Source organism: Ostrinia nubilalis, chromosome 24 (genome assembly GCF_963855985.1).
Source record: "Ostrinia nubilalis chromosome 24, ilOstNubi1.1, whole genome shotgun sequence".
Taxonomy (NCBI): domain Eukaryota; kingdom Metazoa; phylum Arthropoda; class Insecta; order Lepidoptera; family Crambidae; genus Ostrinia; species Ostrinia nubilalis.
The window spans coordinates 9,935,550-9,956,368 of NC_087111.1; the positions used below are offsets into that span (position 1 = coordinate 9,935,550).

The 20,819-nt window shown below is 36.7% G+C and overlaps 1 protein-coding gene across 1 annotated transcript in view; it reads left to right on the forward strand.

Annotated features, from left to right (window-relative positions):
- LOC135083772 (facilitated trehalose transporter Tret1-like) overlaps positions 1-20,819 on the forward strand; it is a 45,658-nt gene that overhangs the window by 23,115 nt on the left and 1,724 nt on the right. Inside the window, exons 2-6 of the mRNA XM_063978515.1 lie at positions 7,807-7,916; positions 12,885-13,082; positions 18,998-19,195; positions 19,734-19,929; positions 20,434-20,560. Of these exons, the coding sequence (XP_063834585.1) occupies positions 7,829-7,916; positions 12,885-13,082; positions 18,998-19,195; positions 19,734-19,929; positions 20,434-20,560 (807 nt within the window). The 5' untranslated portion in view covers positions 7,807-7,828. The remainder of the gene's footprint in view (positions 1-7,806; positions 7,917-12,884; positions 13,083-18,997; positions 19,196-19,733; positions 19,930-20,433; positions 20,561-20,819) is intronic.

Below are 20,819 nucleotides of genomic sequence, written 5' to 3' on the forward strand. Positions count from 1 at the left end.
TTGAAAATCTAATTCTAAATGGCCCATTTGCTCCGAGCCTAAGTATGAAAAATATAAATTGTTTTCTTCACGTAAATCGATTAAGTTACTGATTTGGATACTGATTGCAAAGGCCTAGTAGGTAAATAAATAACGGAATATATTTTCAACTTTTACTTATCTAGTGCCGTTTTTTTTTGGAGTCGATTTTTTTACACTAATAGATTCTATTTAGGTAGATAATAGCGTCCGAGCATGCCTTAAGAGCGTTGTAGCAAAAAGTTGGCGTTCGAATTTTAGGTTTTTATTGCTCGACGTCGCGTAGTGAGTGCGCAAACTGCATTTATCTTTACAATTTCAACGCTGCGTCGACTAAACGATCTTAATCCGTAGTTGTATCGTACCTAAGACAGTACGTCATACATAATAATACAGAAATAATGTAGGGTAAACCAGAGAGTGATTGCCCACTGGTAGTGATTGCCCGCTTTAAGAATAATATTCTCAGGTGCTGACATTGAATCACTCTAGTTAGATTTGAATTTACTAAGTAGATGGCTCCGAGATCAATGTACAGTAGATTTAAAATTTACAATAGGAAACACTAAAAAAAAACAGTTATGGCGGATTTTGTCAAGACGGGTGAAAATGTTACTCAAACAGGTAAAGACTTTAACAATTTTCCTGAGGAATTACTTGCTTAGAGGTTAATTTTTTTTGCAAGTTATTTAATATTCAACTAATGGTGTATAGTCATGATGAAATTATAATTGTTTTCTCCATTATCAATGAAAATAACTGATAAAATTTGATTTCTAACGGTCATTTTAACGGTGGGTAATCACTGCACGTAAATCTGTATATTTTTAGTTATTGCCCACCATCATTTCAGTTATTGCCATATGTTAATGTATAGTTATTGCCCAGGCCAATTATTATTAGAGTGTTGCCACCATGCAGTAGCAGTGTTTAAGTTGCTCATTGCTAGACTTGTTTTGCAATTTACAGGCATAAATAGTGAAATGGCTTTTAATGTTTCATTTTCAGTATGCCAAAGACTCCAAAATTTCAATATAGCATAGAAAATTTGCAAAAAGCGATCGAAGCTGTACAAGATGTATCCAACAATTTATCTACAAGATAAATTGCTGAAAATATGGTTTGGCTTGAAAAAATTGATAATTGATACAAAAAATGAAAATCCTACGTTAAATCTACTAGTGAAAATGTTAATTGTAAGGGAATAGATACACTTTTAGGGAAGAATAACCAACAGCTAATTGAACATTCTGAGCAATCACTTGAACTGATAACAAAGAAGATAAAAAAATAAATACATATAAAATTTACATATAAAATTCAAATTTTTGCGTCATCTATGTTTTGAAGTAGATGATTCTGTCTCTACCGATTCTGACTCATCAACATCAGCTCAAGAAATATTTGATAATATTATGTTAATAAGGCCAAACGCAATTTATTTTGAAATTTTGAAAACTGTACTACTGAATTTAAGTTTAATGTTTTGTTTTGTTTATTTAAAGCCTATTTTGTCATTTTAAAATTGATTATTTTGTTTTAAGATACTGGGCAATAACTGTGCTTTGATGTGGGCAATTAGTGTAAGCAATGGGCAATGACTGTACTTTTTGCAGGATTTTAAATTTATTTAAATATTTTCTAAGTTACGTAAGTTTTAACTAAAAACTGTTAATATTCTGTTTAAAAGTTTATTGAGTTATAAGAAAAAAGTCATAAATGGTCGATAATTAAAAAACTTTCTTTAATTTTTCATCTCAATGTGTTTGAAATCTTTAAGTGGGCAATAGCTATACGGTTTACCCTATAATTTACCTATTTGATTTTTTCTCAGATCAGACTTTTAGCAAAATCAAGTTACGTAATTAATGTATTTTTTACACAAGTAAATCCCGCGACAAGTTTTTAATCTTTAAATTGAGTAAAGTAATAAGTAAATGGGTTTGAAAGAATGTATGTTTTATTTTATTCTTTTTAGAGCATCAAAAGCTTGTTTATGAAAAATATTTACTATTTAAATTTAACTTTTGACTTTTTAGTTTTTATGATGCGGGATGGAAAAATTAAAATGTATTCTGATTTTGTGACGATTCTGCACATAAATATGGATAGGTTAAATAAATAGAATGAAATGTATGAAAACGAGCGTGCCATTTTTTAAACGTTATCTATAATATCTGTGTCCATCAAAGAGCTCGTAACTAAACATCGTAAGCGCCATTCACATTATTATCAAAAATTTGATAATAATTATTTAGTTTTTGTAAGTCTAAACAAGTCAGGAAATCAAAGAGGTAAATACTGATTCATTGTGATTTTATAGAATTTATTATTATAAAACACGGTCGTATAATGCTTTTATAAAAAAATCAGAGGTAACTTTAAGATTTTTATCCATAAAGCAAAATTTATCTAATCGTGTTTTTAAACAGTTATCCCATTAGGTACACATACGTTCTGTAATACAAACCCATCAAAAACAATACTTGTCAAAAAACCAAGTCTCGCTACTCAGTTGTTCTACGGTAAAAAGTTGTGAGATCCATGTAATACCAAGTCCAGTCCAGGAAATCTTTAACGTTTTACATAAATACATTGACTTGGCCATCGCATGAAAACACGTGTAAATTAAATTATTTAGTACGAAACGAAATTTTGCATGCCTGTGTAGACATGCAAAATTTCAGCTCAATGGGAAAACGGGAAGTAAGTAAATTTTAAGTTGCAAGATTTTACGACTCCAGATGTCAAAGAAAATAAAAGCTTGTAGATAGCTTTATGCAGAAAAGAAAGATTTATGAAGAAAATAAAAAGTAGTTACTGTCTACGATACATTTGTTAGGCCGTGTTGCACCGTCTTACTTTAACATTGACATCAAAATTTTTAATGTCAAAAATCTGTCTAACATAAAACAACGGTTATTGTCAGTTAGGGTCAAAGTTAGGTGGTGCATCTCAGCCTTAGTGTACTTTAATTAAATTTAATACAAATAAGGATGACGAAAATTATCGATAAGTGATCTCACTCGAATATTTCTTATACATAGTAGGTATACAAGATGTCGAACAAATGGTTACTTACTGAAAAAGTGCTTCATGAGACCTAGCAAACGGCATCAATAATATGTTTAAAATAACGAACTGAATCTATTCAAAAAAGCTATATTTCCAGCTTTCATACATTTAATACAGTTACAAACAAACACGAAATCAATGGTTTCTGAGAATTCTGAGTGCCTTAATGCCGTCCCCTTTATCTGTTTATTTAGTATTTATTAATTAGTATCTCTTGATGATATTGTAGCAAGTAAAACCTAAAATCATGTTTTCCGTAAATAATTTAAATAAGAATGCAATTTACGAGTTTGTTGTTTGATTATATTATTCAATTAAAAATTTAAATTAAAAAATTTAACACTTCTAATATGGTAGGTATGGCTGGCGGCATACATTTAGTATGAAATTCGGAAACATTGAATTTTCGCATAGATCCAGTTTATTCTTTAACCTATTTATTGTTATTGTTTTAAAGAGCTCGTGAAGCACTTACAGGAACAGTAAACAGTTTTTCGATATCTTGTATCATTAAGAATCAAGTGAAATCACTTATCGTTTCCACCCTGTACTTTTAAAAATAAACTCATTTTTATATTCATTTGTATAAGTATCTACAATACAAATACCTAACCAACTTAGTTGACGTTTTATAAAACTATTTGTCTAAGTGTCATCGAGTGACCGCTGGTGGATTTTCCATTTACCTGACCTACCCCTTTATTACTAAACGTTTAATATCAGATGAATAGTTACGCACCAATTTCTTTCATTCAGTCGTCAGTAATTGGACTTTCGGAAAAACATGACGAAGCGTTGTGTGACCATACAGACGCTATTCAACTTTTATTAGTAAGGAAGAGTATATTTTATGTTGGTAGAAACTCAATAGCATAGACTAATGTTTTGACACCCTGTTAAAGTCATTTATTAGTCATTTATTTTTTTCTGACCAAACAGATACCATAATAATATCTTTTGTCTATTCTACCCATATTCTGTAAGTAAAATGATAAAAAGTTTGAAAAGAAATAAATTACAAGTCCGATTTACCTAAACAAATAAATTAAAAATACTTGCGGATCAAAAGTACTCAATCATACTACAATTTACGAAAAAATCACGCGTGACGCATATACGTCAGTGGGCAGTCAACTGACATAGACCCGGCGTCTACGAGTGCCAAAGCACGACTGATTTATGCCATTTGATGCACCCGATTTTATAGTATTTTCAAATTAATTTTTCATTTGAAGATTGAAGATAGATATTTTTTCTTTTTCACACATTAATAGTACTATCTTTCTTCTTAAGTATAAAGTAGTTTATGTTGCCAAATGACTTTTAGATTATGAGATGTGACCTGTTTTCTTGCAGTAATTTTCTCGAATTTTGACTATCTTGGACATGATAAAAATGCATTTTAATGAATTAAACATCAAAATTTTCTCAATACACTTTCTTTTTCAGGGTATGCTTATTCTAATGAATACATTCTATCTTCTTACTTAGAAATAAATTTGTTGTAATATTAGTTCAAAGTTGTGCCTTCGCGAGTTACCTGGAAATCGGGCTTTCGAAATTCGCTGTTTTCGTAGGCAAAAATCCAATTTGAACGAGATTTTGTCAATAGACATTCCGTAAAAACGTATGATAATTACGATGATATAAGTCAAAAGAAGCTATAACAATAAATTATATGACTAAAATCATTTCGAAATCTGCCAAATTCTCGATTTCTGCATGAAAAATGTGACAACGCTCTTAATTCAATCGTATCGTCTGACTGAACGTGCTCTATGAACAACTCTGACATAAAAACTATTGTCAAACAAAGACTAGGTTGCACCATCTTATTTTAAATTTGACAAAAGTTAAAAATCTGTCAAACTCCATACAAAAAAACACCGGTTATCGCCAAAGCTACGGTCAAAGTTAGGTCACGTCAGGTGGTGCAACTCAGCCAAAGAAAAAATTCATTTTGATCGCTAATGTCAGTTTGCAGCGAGTGACACAACCTCCCCGTCTGAAGGCCAGCGGCCGACTGCCGCCCGCACCCCGCGAAGGCCCCCTCAACAGCAAAACGTTCGGAATTTATTAAAAGTAAAATTTATGAATGAAAGTAATGTTCGATTAAAAAACGCAACGTGTCATTTAAAGATTAAAGAATTCCTAATCTATTCGTGCAAAAATCTTTTAAATTAACATAGCCGTTTTGGAGGAGTAGGGAATTTAAGTAAAAAATCGATGTCCCGTATTAATTTTTTTAATCCAAAACAAAGAGACGTAGCGAAAATTCAAACGTCACAAATGTAGTCCTTGAACTGTTGTATAACATATATTTTTTTCAACTATTTCTGTTCAGCAGTAAAAGAGGAGTAGGCTTTACAAAATGCCCATTTGACGCGGATTGAGGACTCTAATCGCCTTAATCAGTAATCGATTACATAAGCATTGAAAGCGGTAATAATAACGGATTAATTTATACGAGCAAATTTGTTCTGAAATCGGGAGCGCGGACACGTCGTGGTAATCAATTTTTGACGACTTACGATTTTTTTTTAATTACTTAATTAACTATTATTAACTATCTCTGTGGTTTAACAACAAGAACCAAAGTTATACTATTAGATAAAAATATTTGTTACTAAAATATTATGATATTCGGGTACTTTTTGGCCCCGGACACGTGATTTTCTTGGCCGGTGGAATGACCCTTATACAGAAGCTCAAAGTTGCACAGCGTGCTATGGAGAGGGCTATGCTTGGTGTTTCTTTGCGAGATCGAATCAGAAATGAGGAGATCCGTAAACGAACCAAAGTCGCTGACATAGCCCGACGGATTAGCAAGCTGAAGTGGCAATGGGCAGGGCACATAGTACGCAGAACTGACGGCCGATGGTGCAGAAAGGTTCTGGAATGGAGGCCGCGTACCGGAAAACGCAGCGTGGGACGTCCACCTACAAGGTGGACCGACGACATCGTAAAGGTAGCAGGGAAGCGCTGGACGCAGACCGCTGCCAATCGATCAACATGGAAAGCATTGGGGGAGGCCTATGTTCAGCAGTGGACGTCCTATGGCTGAAATGATGATGATGATGATGAGTTCTTAGCCTAAAGTCTCGCTGACGTTTGACGTTACCAAAAACTCTCCCGTGTCGTTCCCATACCTCAGGCGCTGACTGAGTTAAGCACTAGAACTATAGTTGTGGAAACGGCTCTAATTACATTTCTTTCAATATCTAATTATCTACTTAAAAATAATCTTCCGTATGTAAATCCTCTTCCAAAACACGTCTAAATAACAAATTGGCTTACTAAAATTTGCATAATTTTCAACCGGGCTTGAATGTGTGTCTACTGTCTAGTTCGTTCGATTATGACTTGGTTAGCATCATTAGCGTGGAGATACGAGCTGGAGACCACGTTACTTGTCAAGGACTGATGTACAGTCAGCATCAAATAGTTCGTGACACCCAAAGTAGCGAAAAAGTTCGCAACACGTCTTTGTTACTTGGAATAAGGTTGTGTTGTCATTTTTTTGGTCACGAAAGACTTGACGCTGACTGTACACGTACACAGTTACATTATTGTTCCAAGATAGCACCATACAACTGGTTAAGAAGCTACAGAAAATGGCTGGATGACTATACAGATATATCCGAACAGAGTCATAAGGAATCGTTTTCTCAATGAGTACTGTTTCTCATCAGACCTCATTCGTCGCCCGAGGTCAATCTGAGTTCAAACAAGGAGTACCTAGGTAAGGCTGATGTTATGAGAAAAAAGCCAAAAAGTTAAATTGGTACCTGAGGATACTTAGATAACTTACTTCTTAGTATTCACTCGTTAGAGAAAAACAGGAGGGAAATAAAACAATTAAAGTGGACACTGAAGTAATCTGTAGGTAGATAGGTAGGTTAGGTACAGTGAAGTTTCTTGGGGTATGAGTGTACGCACATGTACGTCAATAATAAGCATATTGATACATCACACAACAGAGGTCAAAAGACATTGTTCAAGAGACGAAATGGCATGCTATTTTAAGAACAGACATGTTTTGAGTTGACCTTGAGACCAATAATACCTAACTTTCCACTTTAAAACAAGAAGGTAGTTATTATTTATCGCGCTCATTAAGTTAATTTATGCAAATAACATCCTTAAATGATCTGGGTATCACTTCAGTCTCAGATCTGTCTACTACATGTAGGCTTTTTAAATACTGTCAACTGTCAACAAGGTCTGTTGTTTGTTACGAAGCTGATTGAAGAAGAAACCCTTCTTCTTACGCAGTCGAGTAAAAAATACAGATCACGTTTCTTCCGTCATAGTATTCTTATTTCTGTTTTCATTTATTTTGAAATCAATTGATTGCTTTTTTTTCCTTTTACCACGTCACCTTCCTTTAGTAAAGAGTTCGCGATATCCAGTGACCAAAAAGTTGATAACACAAACTTATTCCAATTATAACAAAGACGTGTTGCGAACTTATTGGCTACTTTGGGTGTCACGAACTATTTGACGCTGACTGTATATCTGTACACCTACAAAGTGGACCGACGACTTCGTAAAGGTAGCAGGGAAGCGCTGGACGCAGGCCGCTACCAATCGATCAACATGGAAAGCATTGGGGGAGGCCTATGTTCAGCAGTGGACGTCCTATGGCTGAAATGATGATTATGATTATGTACATCTGTACAATATCAATAACGTGTTCTTCGTTTGTTCCAGAATGTTGTAAAAGATACAGAAGATGGATAAGCCGACCATTCATATGCTCTCCGTCCAGGAGAAGGGCGGGCAGACCAGGAAGGCGACACAGTACATCGCTGCAGTAGCAGGTAGATATTGACCAAGATTCTTATAACGGTCTATTCCAGGTTATTCACCTGGATTTCTTCTTGATGAAAGTGAACTGCAGGCGACACTTTGGTTGGTGTCCTTTAATCGCCCACGGATAAGATTATCTAGGTGATCAAAGTGGACTTCTAACCATGTGTGATCATAGGCCACCAAAGTGTCGCTTGGAGTTAGTTCACTTTGATCAGCTGGGTGATCAAATCCAGGTGATCAAAGTGAAATATACCCTTTAACATCTTAATATAGCTGGCCCCTTTTTTACCCACAACGGGGAAGCTCTTAGTCTGCACTTCGGTGGTCAGGTCAAAGAAAACAATTGGTGCTGAGAAATGGTGGAAGAACCCATGTCACCACTTTCAGCCTCTTATAGAGATTAGAATATAATAGAACCAAGTTACAACAGTTTTTAGAGGACAACGGCCCCTTGACTTTAGGGTACATGGGCCTGTATTGCAGCGTGCAATTTCCTGAAAAAAAAAAAGGATCTAAACAAATCTATATACAGTCGACAGCACAACCGATTACACAGTGTTGGAGCAAAATAGCTCTTATAACAGCTGCATCTTAATTTATTTCACTTGATCCAAATTCACTTTTCAAACTCTTCGGTACCAATTATCAAGGACACCACGTGCGCGCGCCAGCCGGACGCTATTATCAGTTATCAGATGCGCGCTCAGCGAGTTCATTGTCCTTGACAGCTGTTGGGGGGCAGAGTCCCCTGGTTCCCACAGATAAGCTGTAGTTAGAGTCAGTAACTATTCTATATTACTACAAAAAAACCTCACTTCTTTCTGTCTGTCCAGGCATGTTGGATATCAATCTTTCTTCTACTTTTCAATGTGCAGAACCGTACTTCTTTTCAGACAATTGTTTCACCATGAAAATGATGTAAGACTTGTTATTTAATTTAATTTACCTAAATTGGCACATATAGGGTACTCTTTCAGGGGGGCCAGGCCTCTGATAGGTATGCCACAGCCGATGCAATGCGGGAGTATTTCATATTTCAGGTATAATGATTTATGCCTGACTATATTATAACTTTTATGTCTCTATAGCCTAGTGCTAAAACTACACTTTATGCTACCATGAAGATGATCAGACAAAATCCAAAGTAACATTAACATTTTCCCAAAGGATGATGGGCACAAATGTATGGAAAGTGGTACCCGCTCCAATAGCCATAACCAATATATATTTTAAAAGGCCTTTAGATGTAGGAAAATGTCTGCTATGGGGCCAGTTCTAATTCACGTTTTGAAAGCAGTAATTCCACTAAGTATTATAATGAAAGTATAACACAATCATCCATGTATACGAGTATTACTATGACTACAATCTATTAATATATGTAACTAAAAGAAGCATTGAAAAGGAAAGGATTATACCTACGATGAACTATCCAAGCTATTAGCCCTTTATTCGCTTTCATCATCATCATTATGATCATTTTAGCCATAGGACGTCCATTTGAACATAGGCCTCCCCTAATGATTTCCACAATGGCCGGTTGGTGGCGGCCTGCATCCAGCGCCTTCCCGCTACCTTTATGAGGTCGCCAGTCCATCTTGTGGGTGGACTTATTGGGTCTTGTGGGTTTATTCGCTTTAGCAACCCATAATAAAACCCTTAAGAAGTAATAAAACTCCAACCCCTTTATTAATAAAAATTACACCCTAGTTGAACTCTGGCTTAAATTGTCACTTGGTATGGAAATGTCATTTTAATCCAAGGTTCTTCCTAGGTGTAACTTTTTATTAATAAGGGGGTAGTACTTCTTTAAATAAAAATATTTATTTCATAATTATCCCCATCAATAATAAGTTAAGGAAGGATGCTGGAGCAGTAAACCCTTCCTGCCTCGCAGAACCTAAGTACCATACGATGGACACGTATGATACTTCTTCTTCTTCTTCTTCCTCGGTCCCTCACTGATGAGGATCGCGACCACAGATAGTGTTCCTCCACAGACTGCGGTCATAAGCTGTGTGGACCGCACGATGCAAACTCCCGCCCACCATCTTTCTCACCGCGTCCGACCATCTCGTCGGTGCCCTGCCCCGAGCGCGTCCCCCTTCATACTGTATGATACTTAGGTTACACAAAAAGTATCTTTATCTTCGAACGCAACCAGATCTGAGGCTGGTGGCCATAGTAAATGTTGTTCGTCTTGGTAAGACCTTTCAAATGACACTACAAACATAACTATTGGAGCCGGGTACCATTCTGCAAAAAAGTATGTATATCTTCGTACACAACCAGATCTGAGGCTGGTGGTCATAGTAAAAGTTGTTCATCTTGGTAAGACCTTTCAAACGATACTAGACACATATCTATTGGAGCCGGGTACCATTTTGCCCATTGTCCTTTCCATACAATGATTGTGATTGTGACGCACTAAAATAACCTAGGTGTTAACAACCTTATTTAAAACAGACAGACGTTTGGCACAACTTTCAGTTTAAAAATATCTTCCCACGTGACTTTGTAAACAGATCGATAACTGGTAACAGTCGAGAAAAAATCGATTGAGCAAAAAATTTATGAATGGAATGCTCTTCATGATTGAGTCTGTCTGAATCTTGATTTGTTTCTATACATCTACATTATACGAGTATCGTCAGTTGCAGGTTCACTTGGGGTAACTGACAAAATACAGTTTTTCAGTAGAGCCGTTTAAAGTTTTTTTTCGTCTTAAATCGGACATAACTTTTTTCCTATTTAACCTTTTTTGGATCTGTTTTTACAGAAATGCTTAGAATTCTACGCGGTTTTCGATTAAATAAAAAGAATTATCTAATATGTCTTAGTTAAGGAAATAAATTGCAGTTACACCAATGTATTTTTGTACTTTTGACAGTTACACTAATTTTACACCAAACTTTCGAAAAAACATAGGTCAAATTGGTGTAAGTACTGCCCAAAGTTAAAATAATTTGCTGATTTTCTGGGTTTTGTTTACTTAGTTGCTGTATAATTTATGTAAAAGTATTAAAAAATAAGAGAATTCATGAAAAAAATAACATTTTGTCGTTTTCTTTATTTTTTTTTAATTTCATTAGAAGTAACTTTTATTTTATTCATTAAAAAATGTTAAAAAAACCACGAAAATCAAGAAAATATGTGTGTTTAATTTTTTTACGACAGAAATATTGAAATAACTAAAGTATTACTGTGAAACTAAGTAATTTGAATATTTTTTTAAGCTTTGACTTACCAATACCGTATTTAGCTCTACGGGGCAACATAAACTGAAAACAAAATGGATTTAATTTCCCACCTTTTTATAGCAACGTTGAATTAAGGTCATGAGTACTACAACAGTAAAAGTAACAGAGTAACAACAGTTAATGTTAGCAACGCGCAGTGACGCCTAGTTGGCTGGATAGTTTGCTCAATTTCAATATTTTTTTTTGTTGAGCTAACTTTAACTTCTTTAACTGATACTGCTGGTATAATAATAATGTAATATATCTTAAAACTTTCTAAATTCCTATTTTATTTCATGTTATAAACCTTAGCAAATCAGTGTAATTGCAAAGTTTTGTAGCAAAATTTTTACATTATTACAGATACACCAATTCAACCTGGTAAAATTATTACAATGTCAGTTACACCAAAATTGTGAAGGAAATCTGAAAAGTTCACACCTGAAAATGTCCGTGTAATTGTAATTTTTTTAAAGCTAGAATTTTTTTACGTATACCATTCGAAAGAGCAGAAAAAACTAAGAAAAACTGTATATTTAACTCAAAAACCGTATTTTGTCAGTTACCCCAAGTGAACCTGCAACTGACGGTATATTCCACTTCAGACTATCTGTGTAAACTAAAGACACATCTAACTAAACCAGAAGTTCCAAAACTATTTCAAATTCAATAGCTAGAAACCACAGAGGAGCTGGCTATTTATCTCCAACTGCCGAAACAAAAAAATGCTGTTAAAATGGTTGTTATAGCGACAAAGATGGCAGTTAACTAGCCAAACGGACTTGGAACAGCCCCTACCCGCTACCAACGTAGCAGAGCAGAAACTTTATGTTACAATACAAACAAACTGTTTACCTTTAAGTACACATTACCATTCGTAAGCCAAAAATTTTGGGATAGGAGTATCAGAATATTCAAGTCAAGATCTATTTATTATATTGCTGGGACAGGCTCGTTGCCTGACTCCATTTCACGCATATTTAGAGCACCGAAGTAATAATACCCATGTTCACAGATTTGTAGAGATTATAATAATATCATTCATAAGATTTTGCACATCATAATACAATTTCCACCTAATAATTTCAGGAGTCTTGTTGAAACCTCTTTCACTGATGATTCTTCATCATCGTGTATAGTTTCCACTGCAGGAGCACGACTTTCTAATTTACCAGAGGCAAATGGAGGATTTGGCCCGGGCCAAACGGGATAAGGGGCTGATGTTCGTTAATAAATTTGTCCCTTCTTTTACGACGTCCACCAATAGATTCAAGGTCTAATATATTCCAAAATAAATTCTTCTTTGCCTGGCCGGCCTATTTCCATTTTATTTGGGGTCGGCCCTCCGCGTCATGCGTCTCCGTCCTAAGTCGTCTCTTTGTTGACTTGGACCTCTTTAAGGTCCTTATTTACTACGGACATCCATGTCCATGTGATTCGGGGTTTTCCTCGTCTTCGAGGTTAGTTCGAAACTCAGTGTCGCATTAGAAATTCACACACACAAAGAAATCAAAATATGCAATGTAAACTGTTTACATTATGACGTCGCTGCTGTCATCATTGCTTTCACGAGCAATATGTTCTGTTTTTGGCAATATTGCTGCGACACCGGCCCCGCCCCCTTGTCACATCTCCCTTTAGTTTCTGTGATCTGTGGATTTTCTGGTCATAAATGGTCGGGTGGTTCTAAAATGACCGACCGAAATTACAAAACAACCATGTTATTTTCTATTCCAGCTGCCATCGGAGCCGTCATCGCTGGAACCATCTTGGCATGGACATCACCGGCGCTGCCGCAGCTGCAGCCTTACGTCCCGGTTAATGGGACAGACGCCACCATCCCAGCCCTGGCTAGGTCTGCGGAGGATTCAAATAACACTATCCTGATCAACTCTATAGGACAGCCTGCTGAATTTCTGTTGGATTCTAATGATAGTGAGTATATGTTTTGTAATAAAACCAATTTCGTTTCGAGTTCGTCAAAGCATAATTTCGTAAACAAACCCAACCGTGACTATGATTCGGCGAAACGTTCTATCGGCGAAATGTGTGTCTATAAGCCATGGAAGTTACTGTAAGTATTGTATAAACAGCTTGACAGTACTTTAATCTATGCAACAAATGAACTCTGTAATTCGTTAAAACAAAAGCCTTATAGTAGTCTGTAAATCTTCTGAACTGGCCGCGTGCCCGATGGCGCTCCCAACGTCTTAAGTCATCAAATCATTATTGATACATTCGCTCCGGTCGACATCACATGCTTGGATAAAGACCTATTGGATCATCAGACATTGTAGAACGTAGCTGAGTCATAGATAGTACTCGTAGAAGCACAAATAATAATAATACTAGTAGTAGAAGATATACCTACACCAAGAGAAGTTGTTAAACGACGTAGGTGTAGGTATTGGACCACGCGATCATTACGATGAAAATTGTTGAGGAAGTTAAACCAGGCCTGTTCATCTCCGCGAGTTTGCATCGAAAACAAAACACGCGCGACTACCCCTCCTGAGATACCAAATCGACAGGACAATCACGAGCGAGTATTGACGCACGCACGTATTCTTCACCCATTTGCATTGTAAAGACAATAAACCATTATGTAAAAACGGTGGTGCAATTAATACTGTGCAGTATTTTTTAACTGCCTGAATAATATTAGAAACACAAAATATAATTAATGCTTATTCATGTATTTCCTCCGCCATTTTTCGCAGTTTGGCACCTCACGTCACACATCATTTTACCGAAGTCAGCCCCACAGATATCCATATCTGTGGTCAGCCCTATGTCTTCGGCGCAGTACCGATCACTGACGTTTGTCAACAAAATGGTGCTCGACTCTTGAGACAAGCTAAATTACACCATATTGTTAACGACATTGAGCATACATTTTTTTAAATACCTTCGCGAAGAAAATCTTCTGTACGAAGTACTTATTATTATTCTGTGGTTAAACTAATACGATGAGATGGAACTAGACTTATTCAATACCCCTATCAACCAGTTTAAAACAAAATTTAATAATCTTTTCTTTGTTAAATAGTAGTTTGAATTTCATAAATTATTAACATCGTTTTCTGTACGCGATAAAATTAATTAATTATCTAACTATAGGTGGAAACTTGTAGGTAAATATCACATTTAGCTGTACATTTTCCTAAGAAATGTAAAATAAAATAAAACAGTACCTTCCAAATTATCAAAACTAGTACATAAAAACTTATGAACTACTTAGAAAATAGAAATCAAATAAAACGAACGAACAGCAGTGAAAAATTAAATGTAGGTAAGTAATGATAGAAAATTGTTTTCATACAGTTCATGAAAGTGGCACCCTGCATTTGTTTAAAACCGCTTGTAACGAAAAATCTTTAACTTTTGAACCGTGCCCCTGGAAAAAATGTAAACCAATACGCAGCCTAGAGCCGCAAACTTGTTTATCCGGATTTGCTATTTACGATAATATGCGAAATAAAAATAAATTTCGCAGTCACACCCACGGGGCACGTTCAAAACAATACGTATGGCTTTGGCTGCCTGCCAGAGCCCATCAGCTGATCTGACAACGTTATTTGTTATTTGCTTCAGTGACATGTGAGTGTAGGCTCGTTCTATGTAGCTGTTGTATTTAAGTGCCGAAGCATTACAGGAATAATAAATTAATAGTTTAAAAAACTAAAAACATGCTTTTCATTACTGAACGTCATCATCTAGTACTTAAAGTGCTCGAAAAGACAAATCAAATGAACCCAAACTCGATGCGATTCCGCCGTTTCGTTTCGGAGTGCCTATGTCCGTGTGCGTCAGAACCGCGGGTGGGGTATCATGAAATCGAATGAAACATATTCTGGTATTTAGTAGTGTTTTACTATTATTTGATAGCGAAGATAAAAATTTTAGTACTTATCTATAAACAAAATTAAACGAAAAACAAAGTTCCACCGCCAACCTGACGTCAGGATGGCGGGTGGGTAGTTGAACGGTGTACAATACTTAGAAACTGTAAATGCCAATTTTTAGTATCTCTTCATTAAATAAATAAAATAATGTTAATTCTTATCTACGCCTTTTTATTTACTTGTGAAATATAATTTTTTCAATGTCGGAAGCCATACAAATTTTTTTTTTGTTTAGATTCAAAAGTTCTCTGATTAAAACAGCATTAAACGATAAATGAGGTGCACTGATATTTAATACATATCTACAAGTATTGCATAGTAGAGTAAAAAGATTTAGTAGTTCTACTAAATACAAGATGAAACGATTAACAAAGTCCGCCGCCGTCCATTCTGACATCAAGTTGGCGGGTGGAAATAAAACGGTGTAAAATGCATAAAGACTATAGATGTTAACTTATTATAATAGTCCTTTGGTAACTACTTACATTTATTTTAAAATTATAACTTTTAACATCTTTAAATATTATTTATTTCATTATTTTTAATAACCATTCTGTGCGCCAAAATGTTAAGAGTCGCGGCTTAGATTAAATTATGGATTGTAATTTGTACTTAAATATGACTAACTTGTTTTGTGAGCCTTAAATAAATAAATAATAAACCCTTGTTCCACATACTTTATGGAATGAGATCTAGTTGACGGGAGGGATGATCGGGATCACATTCTTTATTAGCCATGGAACATTTCTCTCGACAGAGTAAGAGCAATGAGAATGAGAAAATGTTTAAAATTACTGCGTTTCATCTTTTTAAGCTATTATTTAGGTACTTACCTACTTACTAGTAAACATTTACATAGAAGTTCCTCAGAGCAGGGGGCGTAGTGTGAGTTTATGACAAACCCATTCGATGTCGACTGCAAAAGTAACAATAAACGTATGACAGCGAACCTAGCGGAAACTTCTTTGATGATCTAAAATCTTCTTTGATGTTAACTCACACTAAGTCCTCAGATGAGAATTCCTATCAAGACTGTAAATTATAATAATAATAATAATAAGCCCCGCAGGGCAGCTTTGTGGCGAGCTGTTGGTGAGTAGCGACACCACGGGGCCAGTTGTTAATCCGAGTGCTCCCGAGAGTCGGTCAAGACCCTCGTCTTCGGCTTGCCGAAGTGGAATCCGAGAGGGTCTGCAGGACTTTCACCTCTGGCTTGCCTTAACCGGCCGGCTAGAGTGGAGTCGCTAGAGCTATATGCTCCAGGGGTGGAAGTGTTAAAGGGCATAACGCCGCGAGTAACTTCGGAGAAAGCGCAGCACACCTCTCTACACCCCTGAGCTGGCAGACGCCAATGTTGCCCCTCAGTCCGGTCTATACGACCCATGACGCCAGGGGGGGCCCATTTAGTCGCTGGCTAGTCACCGCCTGCCATTTTTTCAGTCCGAGACTATGAACCAGGCAGGTGTCCCGTAGTCTCCATCCATAGCCCAGTAACCAGTCCATCCATCCCTCATCCATAACCCTAGTCCATTCTCCAATAACTGCAATAGCTCCTGTGCACAGGCTGGGGCTGGTCTCTGGCTACATCCCATGATATAGTCAGAGACTAGATCCAGCATGTGCACCACTTTCACTTTTGTCGATTATTTTGCGCTTAAAACGGCCTCTACGTGTTGGATCTGTATCCCCACGCAAGCCTCATAAAGGACCGGGCCACTTTTGACCCGTGAGCTCCAAAGCGTACAAACATAATAATAATAAAATCGTTTATTACCAAAATATCATTACATATTTTCACATAATAACGTTGGACTCCACACTAGGCAAGCCTGTGTCGTGGAGGCCAGGAGACAGTTTTACGATGTAGTAGGTACTTAAAACTAACAACAATATTAATGTATGGATGCATAATCAGATGTTACAATCGATTATTGTGCTATGTTTTATTAGTATGATATAACATAAAGTACATAATAGTTAGTAACAATAAATATTTCATGTTATAACATAATAGTTAGGAATATTGGCGGATATAATAATTTTATAGTTAACTTAGAGATGATTATGAATAAATTATGTAAATAGCAGTTGTTTTATTTAAATATTTATAAATTGAGAAACTTCTATGTAAATGTTTACTAGTAAGTAGGTAAGTACCTAAATAATAGATTAAAAAGATGAAACGCAGTAATTTAAAACATTTTCTCATTCTCATTGCTCTTACTCTGTCGAGAGAAATGTTCCATGGCTAATAAAGAATGTGATCCCGATCATCCCTCCAGTCTACTAGATCTCATTCCATAAAGTATGTGGAACAAGGGTTTATTATTTATTTATTTAAGGCTCACAAAACAAGTTAGTCATATTTAAGTACAAATTACAATCCATAATTTAATCTAAGCCGCGACTCTTAACATGTGGGCGCACAGAATGGTTATTAAAAATAATGAAATAAATAATATTTAAAGATGTTAAAAAGTTATTATTTTAAAATAAATGTAAGTAGTTACCAAAGGACTATTATAATAAGTTAACATCTATAGTCTTTATGCATTTTAAACCGTTTTATTTCCACCCGCCAACTTGATATCAGAATGGACGGCGGCGGACTTTGTTAATCGTTTCATCTTGTATTTAGTAGAACTACTAAATCTTTTTACTCTACTATGCAATACTTGTAGATATGTATTAAATATCAGTGCACCTCATTTATCGTTTAATGCTGTTTTAATCAGAGAACTTTTGAATCTAAACAAAAAAAAAATTTGTATGGCTTCCGACATTGAAAAAATTATATTTCACAAGTAAATAAAAAGGCGTAGATAAGAATTAACATTATTTTATTTATTTAATGAAGAGATACTAAAAATTGGCATTTACAGTTTCTAAGTATTGTACACCGTTCAACTACCCACCCGCCATCCTGACGTCAGGTTGGCGGTGGAACTTTGTTTTTCGTTTAATTTTGTTTATAGATTAGTACTAAAATTTTTATCTTCGCTATCAAATAATAGTAAAACACTACTAAATACCAGAATATGTTTCATTCGATTTCATGATACCCCACCCGCGGTTCTGACGCACACCCTATGTCCACCTTCCAGTCCCATCATCAGACCAGCTCGATGGTACCATAATATTGTATTATCATCCAATCTACACAATAATTGCCAAGTTTCATGATGATACAAGAATTAGAAGTGCGTGTAATTGAGGTTCTAAGATTCCATTTCATAGTTAGTTACATACACGACGACCTAATAAAAGCGTGTTAAAAAGGCACTAATTCTATTATTTATATCTTGAGCCAAAAGTAAGCGATAAATGGCAAAAATCCTTTACAACAGGGTATCTAAATCTATACTACTTTTAAAGTAACGCATTTTTATCCCGAATTATGATTTTAAAAGATCAAATACAACAACACAGAGAAGTAGATTGACGACTTTCCTGAAAAAAGTGCCATAATTTGGATAGAGTTGCTAAAACTTGGCAAGTAGGTATTAAGATTATTTTCAAATGGTTCCGACTTTTGTGTTCCTCAGAATTTATTTACTGAAATAAAAGCCAGTCGAATATTATACAAATATCCGAATATTCTCTTCCAAATGCTAACAACCGCTTACCTTGTCGCTAGAAACGTAAAAGATAGTCCAGGATCGGGCTCAAAATATGCAATGAGGGCCATCGTTTTAGCGCTCACCAGTTAGCGCCAGTGTAGAGTAAGGTCCTGTCACTTGCTAGTAGCGAAGACAGTGGCACCAACTGGTGAGCGCGAAAGTGGTAGGAGGACTATCGCATTTGCACTCATCAAGATGGCGCCACTGTAGAGTAAGGTCCTGTCAATCGCCAGGGGTGCCAACTGTTAAGTATAAAAACGATAGCCCTCATTGATGATGAATGCTATAAATCTTCCACAGTTTTAATCCTCTTATTGCTTTACAGGTGGGACAGTATCCTCAATACTGGCCATAGGTGCCCTCATCATCGCACTACCAGTGGGCTTCCTCGCCGAGAAGATCGGCAGGCGGCCAACTATCCTAATTCTGTCCATTCCATTCATGCTAAACTGGCTGCTCATCATCTTCGCCAATGGAGCCGGCATGCTGATCGCGGCCAGGGTTTTCGCTGGTCTTGGCACTGGTAAGTCGTAATGAAAATAAAATAATTGCAAAAGTATGCCTTGTTTTGAATCTGAATGGTAATTACTGCGACAGAACCTTGGACCTCTGATTTACATGCAAACAATATGATAGGAAGTCTTACGCCCGTATTCACAAACGATGCTTGTTTAAGTGAAGCAGAAAATCCAACGCACAGCGTTGAATAGAGCTCTGTGATTGGATCGTGTGTCATCCTGTGCGTCCACGCGCACTGTGAGACCTCATAGTAATGTTTGTGAATACGGGCGTATGGCTTGGTTGCACCATCTTACTTTAACTTTGACAAACGTTAAAAAATTGACTAACTCCATACAAAACGCACCGGTTATCGTCATAGTTACCGTTAAAGTTAGGTGGTACACATGACAGATAGCTACGCGATTTACACAGAATCAGAGCGATTCCGTCTCTCAATTAGGGGCAACATAGCAAAATCAATTACGTACTTCCTGGAAGCTCTTCTTTTGTAGGAGATGGTTAAACTGCAGAATGTACCTAATTTTCATAATCCTTTCCAGGTGGTATCTGCGTGGCAGCACCCATGTACATCGGCGAGATAGCCGAGACCTCCATTCGAGGGTCCCTCGGGGCGTTCTTCCAGCTCTTCCTGACCGTGGGCATCCTGTTCACCTTCGTCGTGGGCGCCTATACCCACTGGCGGACGCTGTCCATCATATCTGCTGTGCTCCCGCCTCTCCTGGTTATAGTGTTCTGGTGAGTTCAGAGCTGTTTTCGGCACGGGAAGTTTTTCTGAGATTATGTTTTTCTAAATTCGTTCGTTCATTTCAGCCAAATGACGTCCACTGCTGGACAAAGATCTCCTCCAAAGATTTCTACAACGACCGGTGCTGCGCCGCCCGTAGATATAGGCCTGTCCACACTACGTCCTCCGGCCCGTGGTCGCCACTCGAGAACTTTTCTGGCCCAGCGGCTATTAACTCTGCGACGATAATATTTTATGTGACATTCGTTGCTTGATAGTGATGGCGATCAGAATGTCTTGTATGAATTTGTAGCGATGAGTTCACATCAACGCGTCCTGTCATTGGTCGCAGCGATCTATGCACGCGCATTGATCACCATCGCCCATGCGATCTGCATTCTGCACGCGTTTGTTTAGTCGACGTTTTACAGTCCTCGTCCTTGATAGGATAAAAATAAGAAAACTAACATAAATAAGCAACAGAAAATAGTTTAATATTACGTCATGGGTTCCAGGTGGATGCCCGAAACTCCTCAATACTTGCTGGGCAAGAACCGGCGCCATGACGCGGAGAAGGCCCTTCGCTGGCTGCGGGGCCCGGACGCCGACATCTCTGCTGAGCTTGAGGATATGCAGAAAGACGTAAGTTCTTCTTAATCATCAATAATCTTTTGGGCTTTTTGTTTACATATTTTTTTAACTAAGAGCCGAGTCTTTAAGATTGGTGGTAAGTTGGACCGCCATACCACTTCTCATACTGTCGATATTGTTTCCAGTTTGAAGTAACATATTTGTTGAGTCCATTAGTCTACCCTGAACACTGAACCTATCTGCGAGCGAGAGGGGCACAAGCAGTTAACTGTCCACTTGTATATTTCTCTCTGTTTATATCTATGTCTTG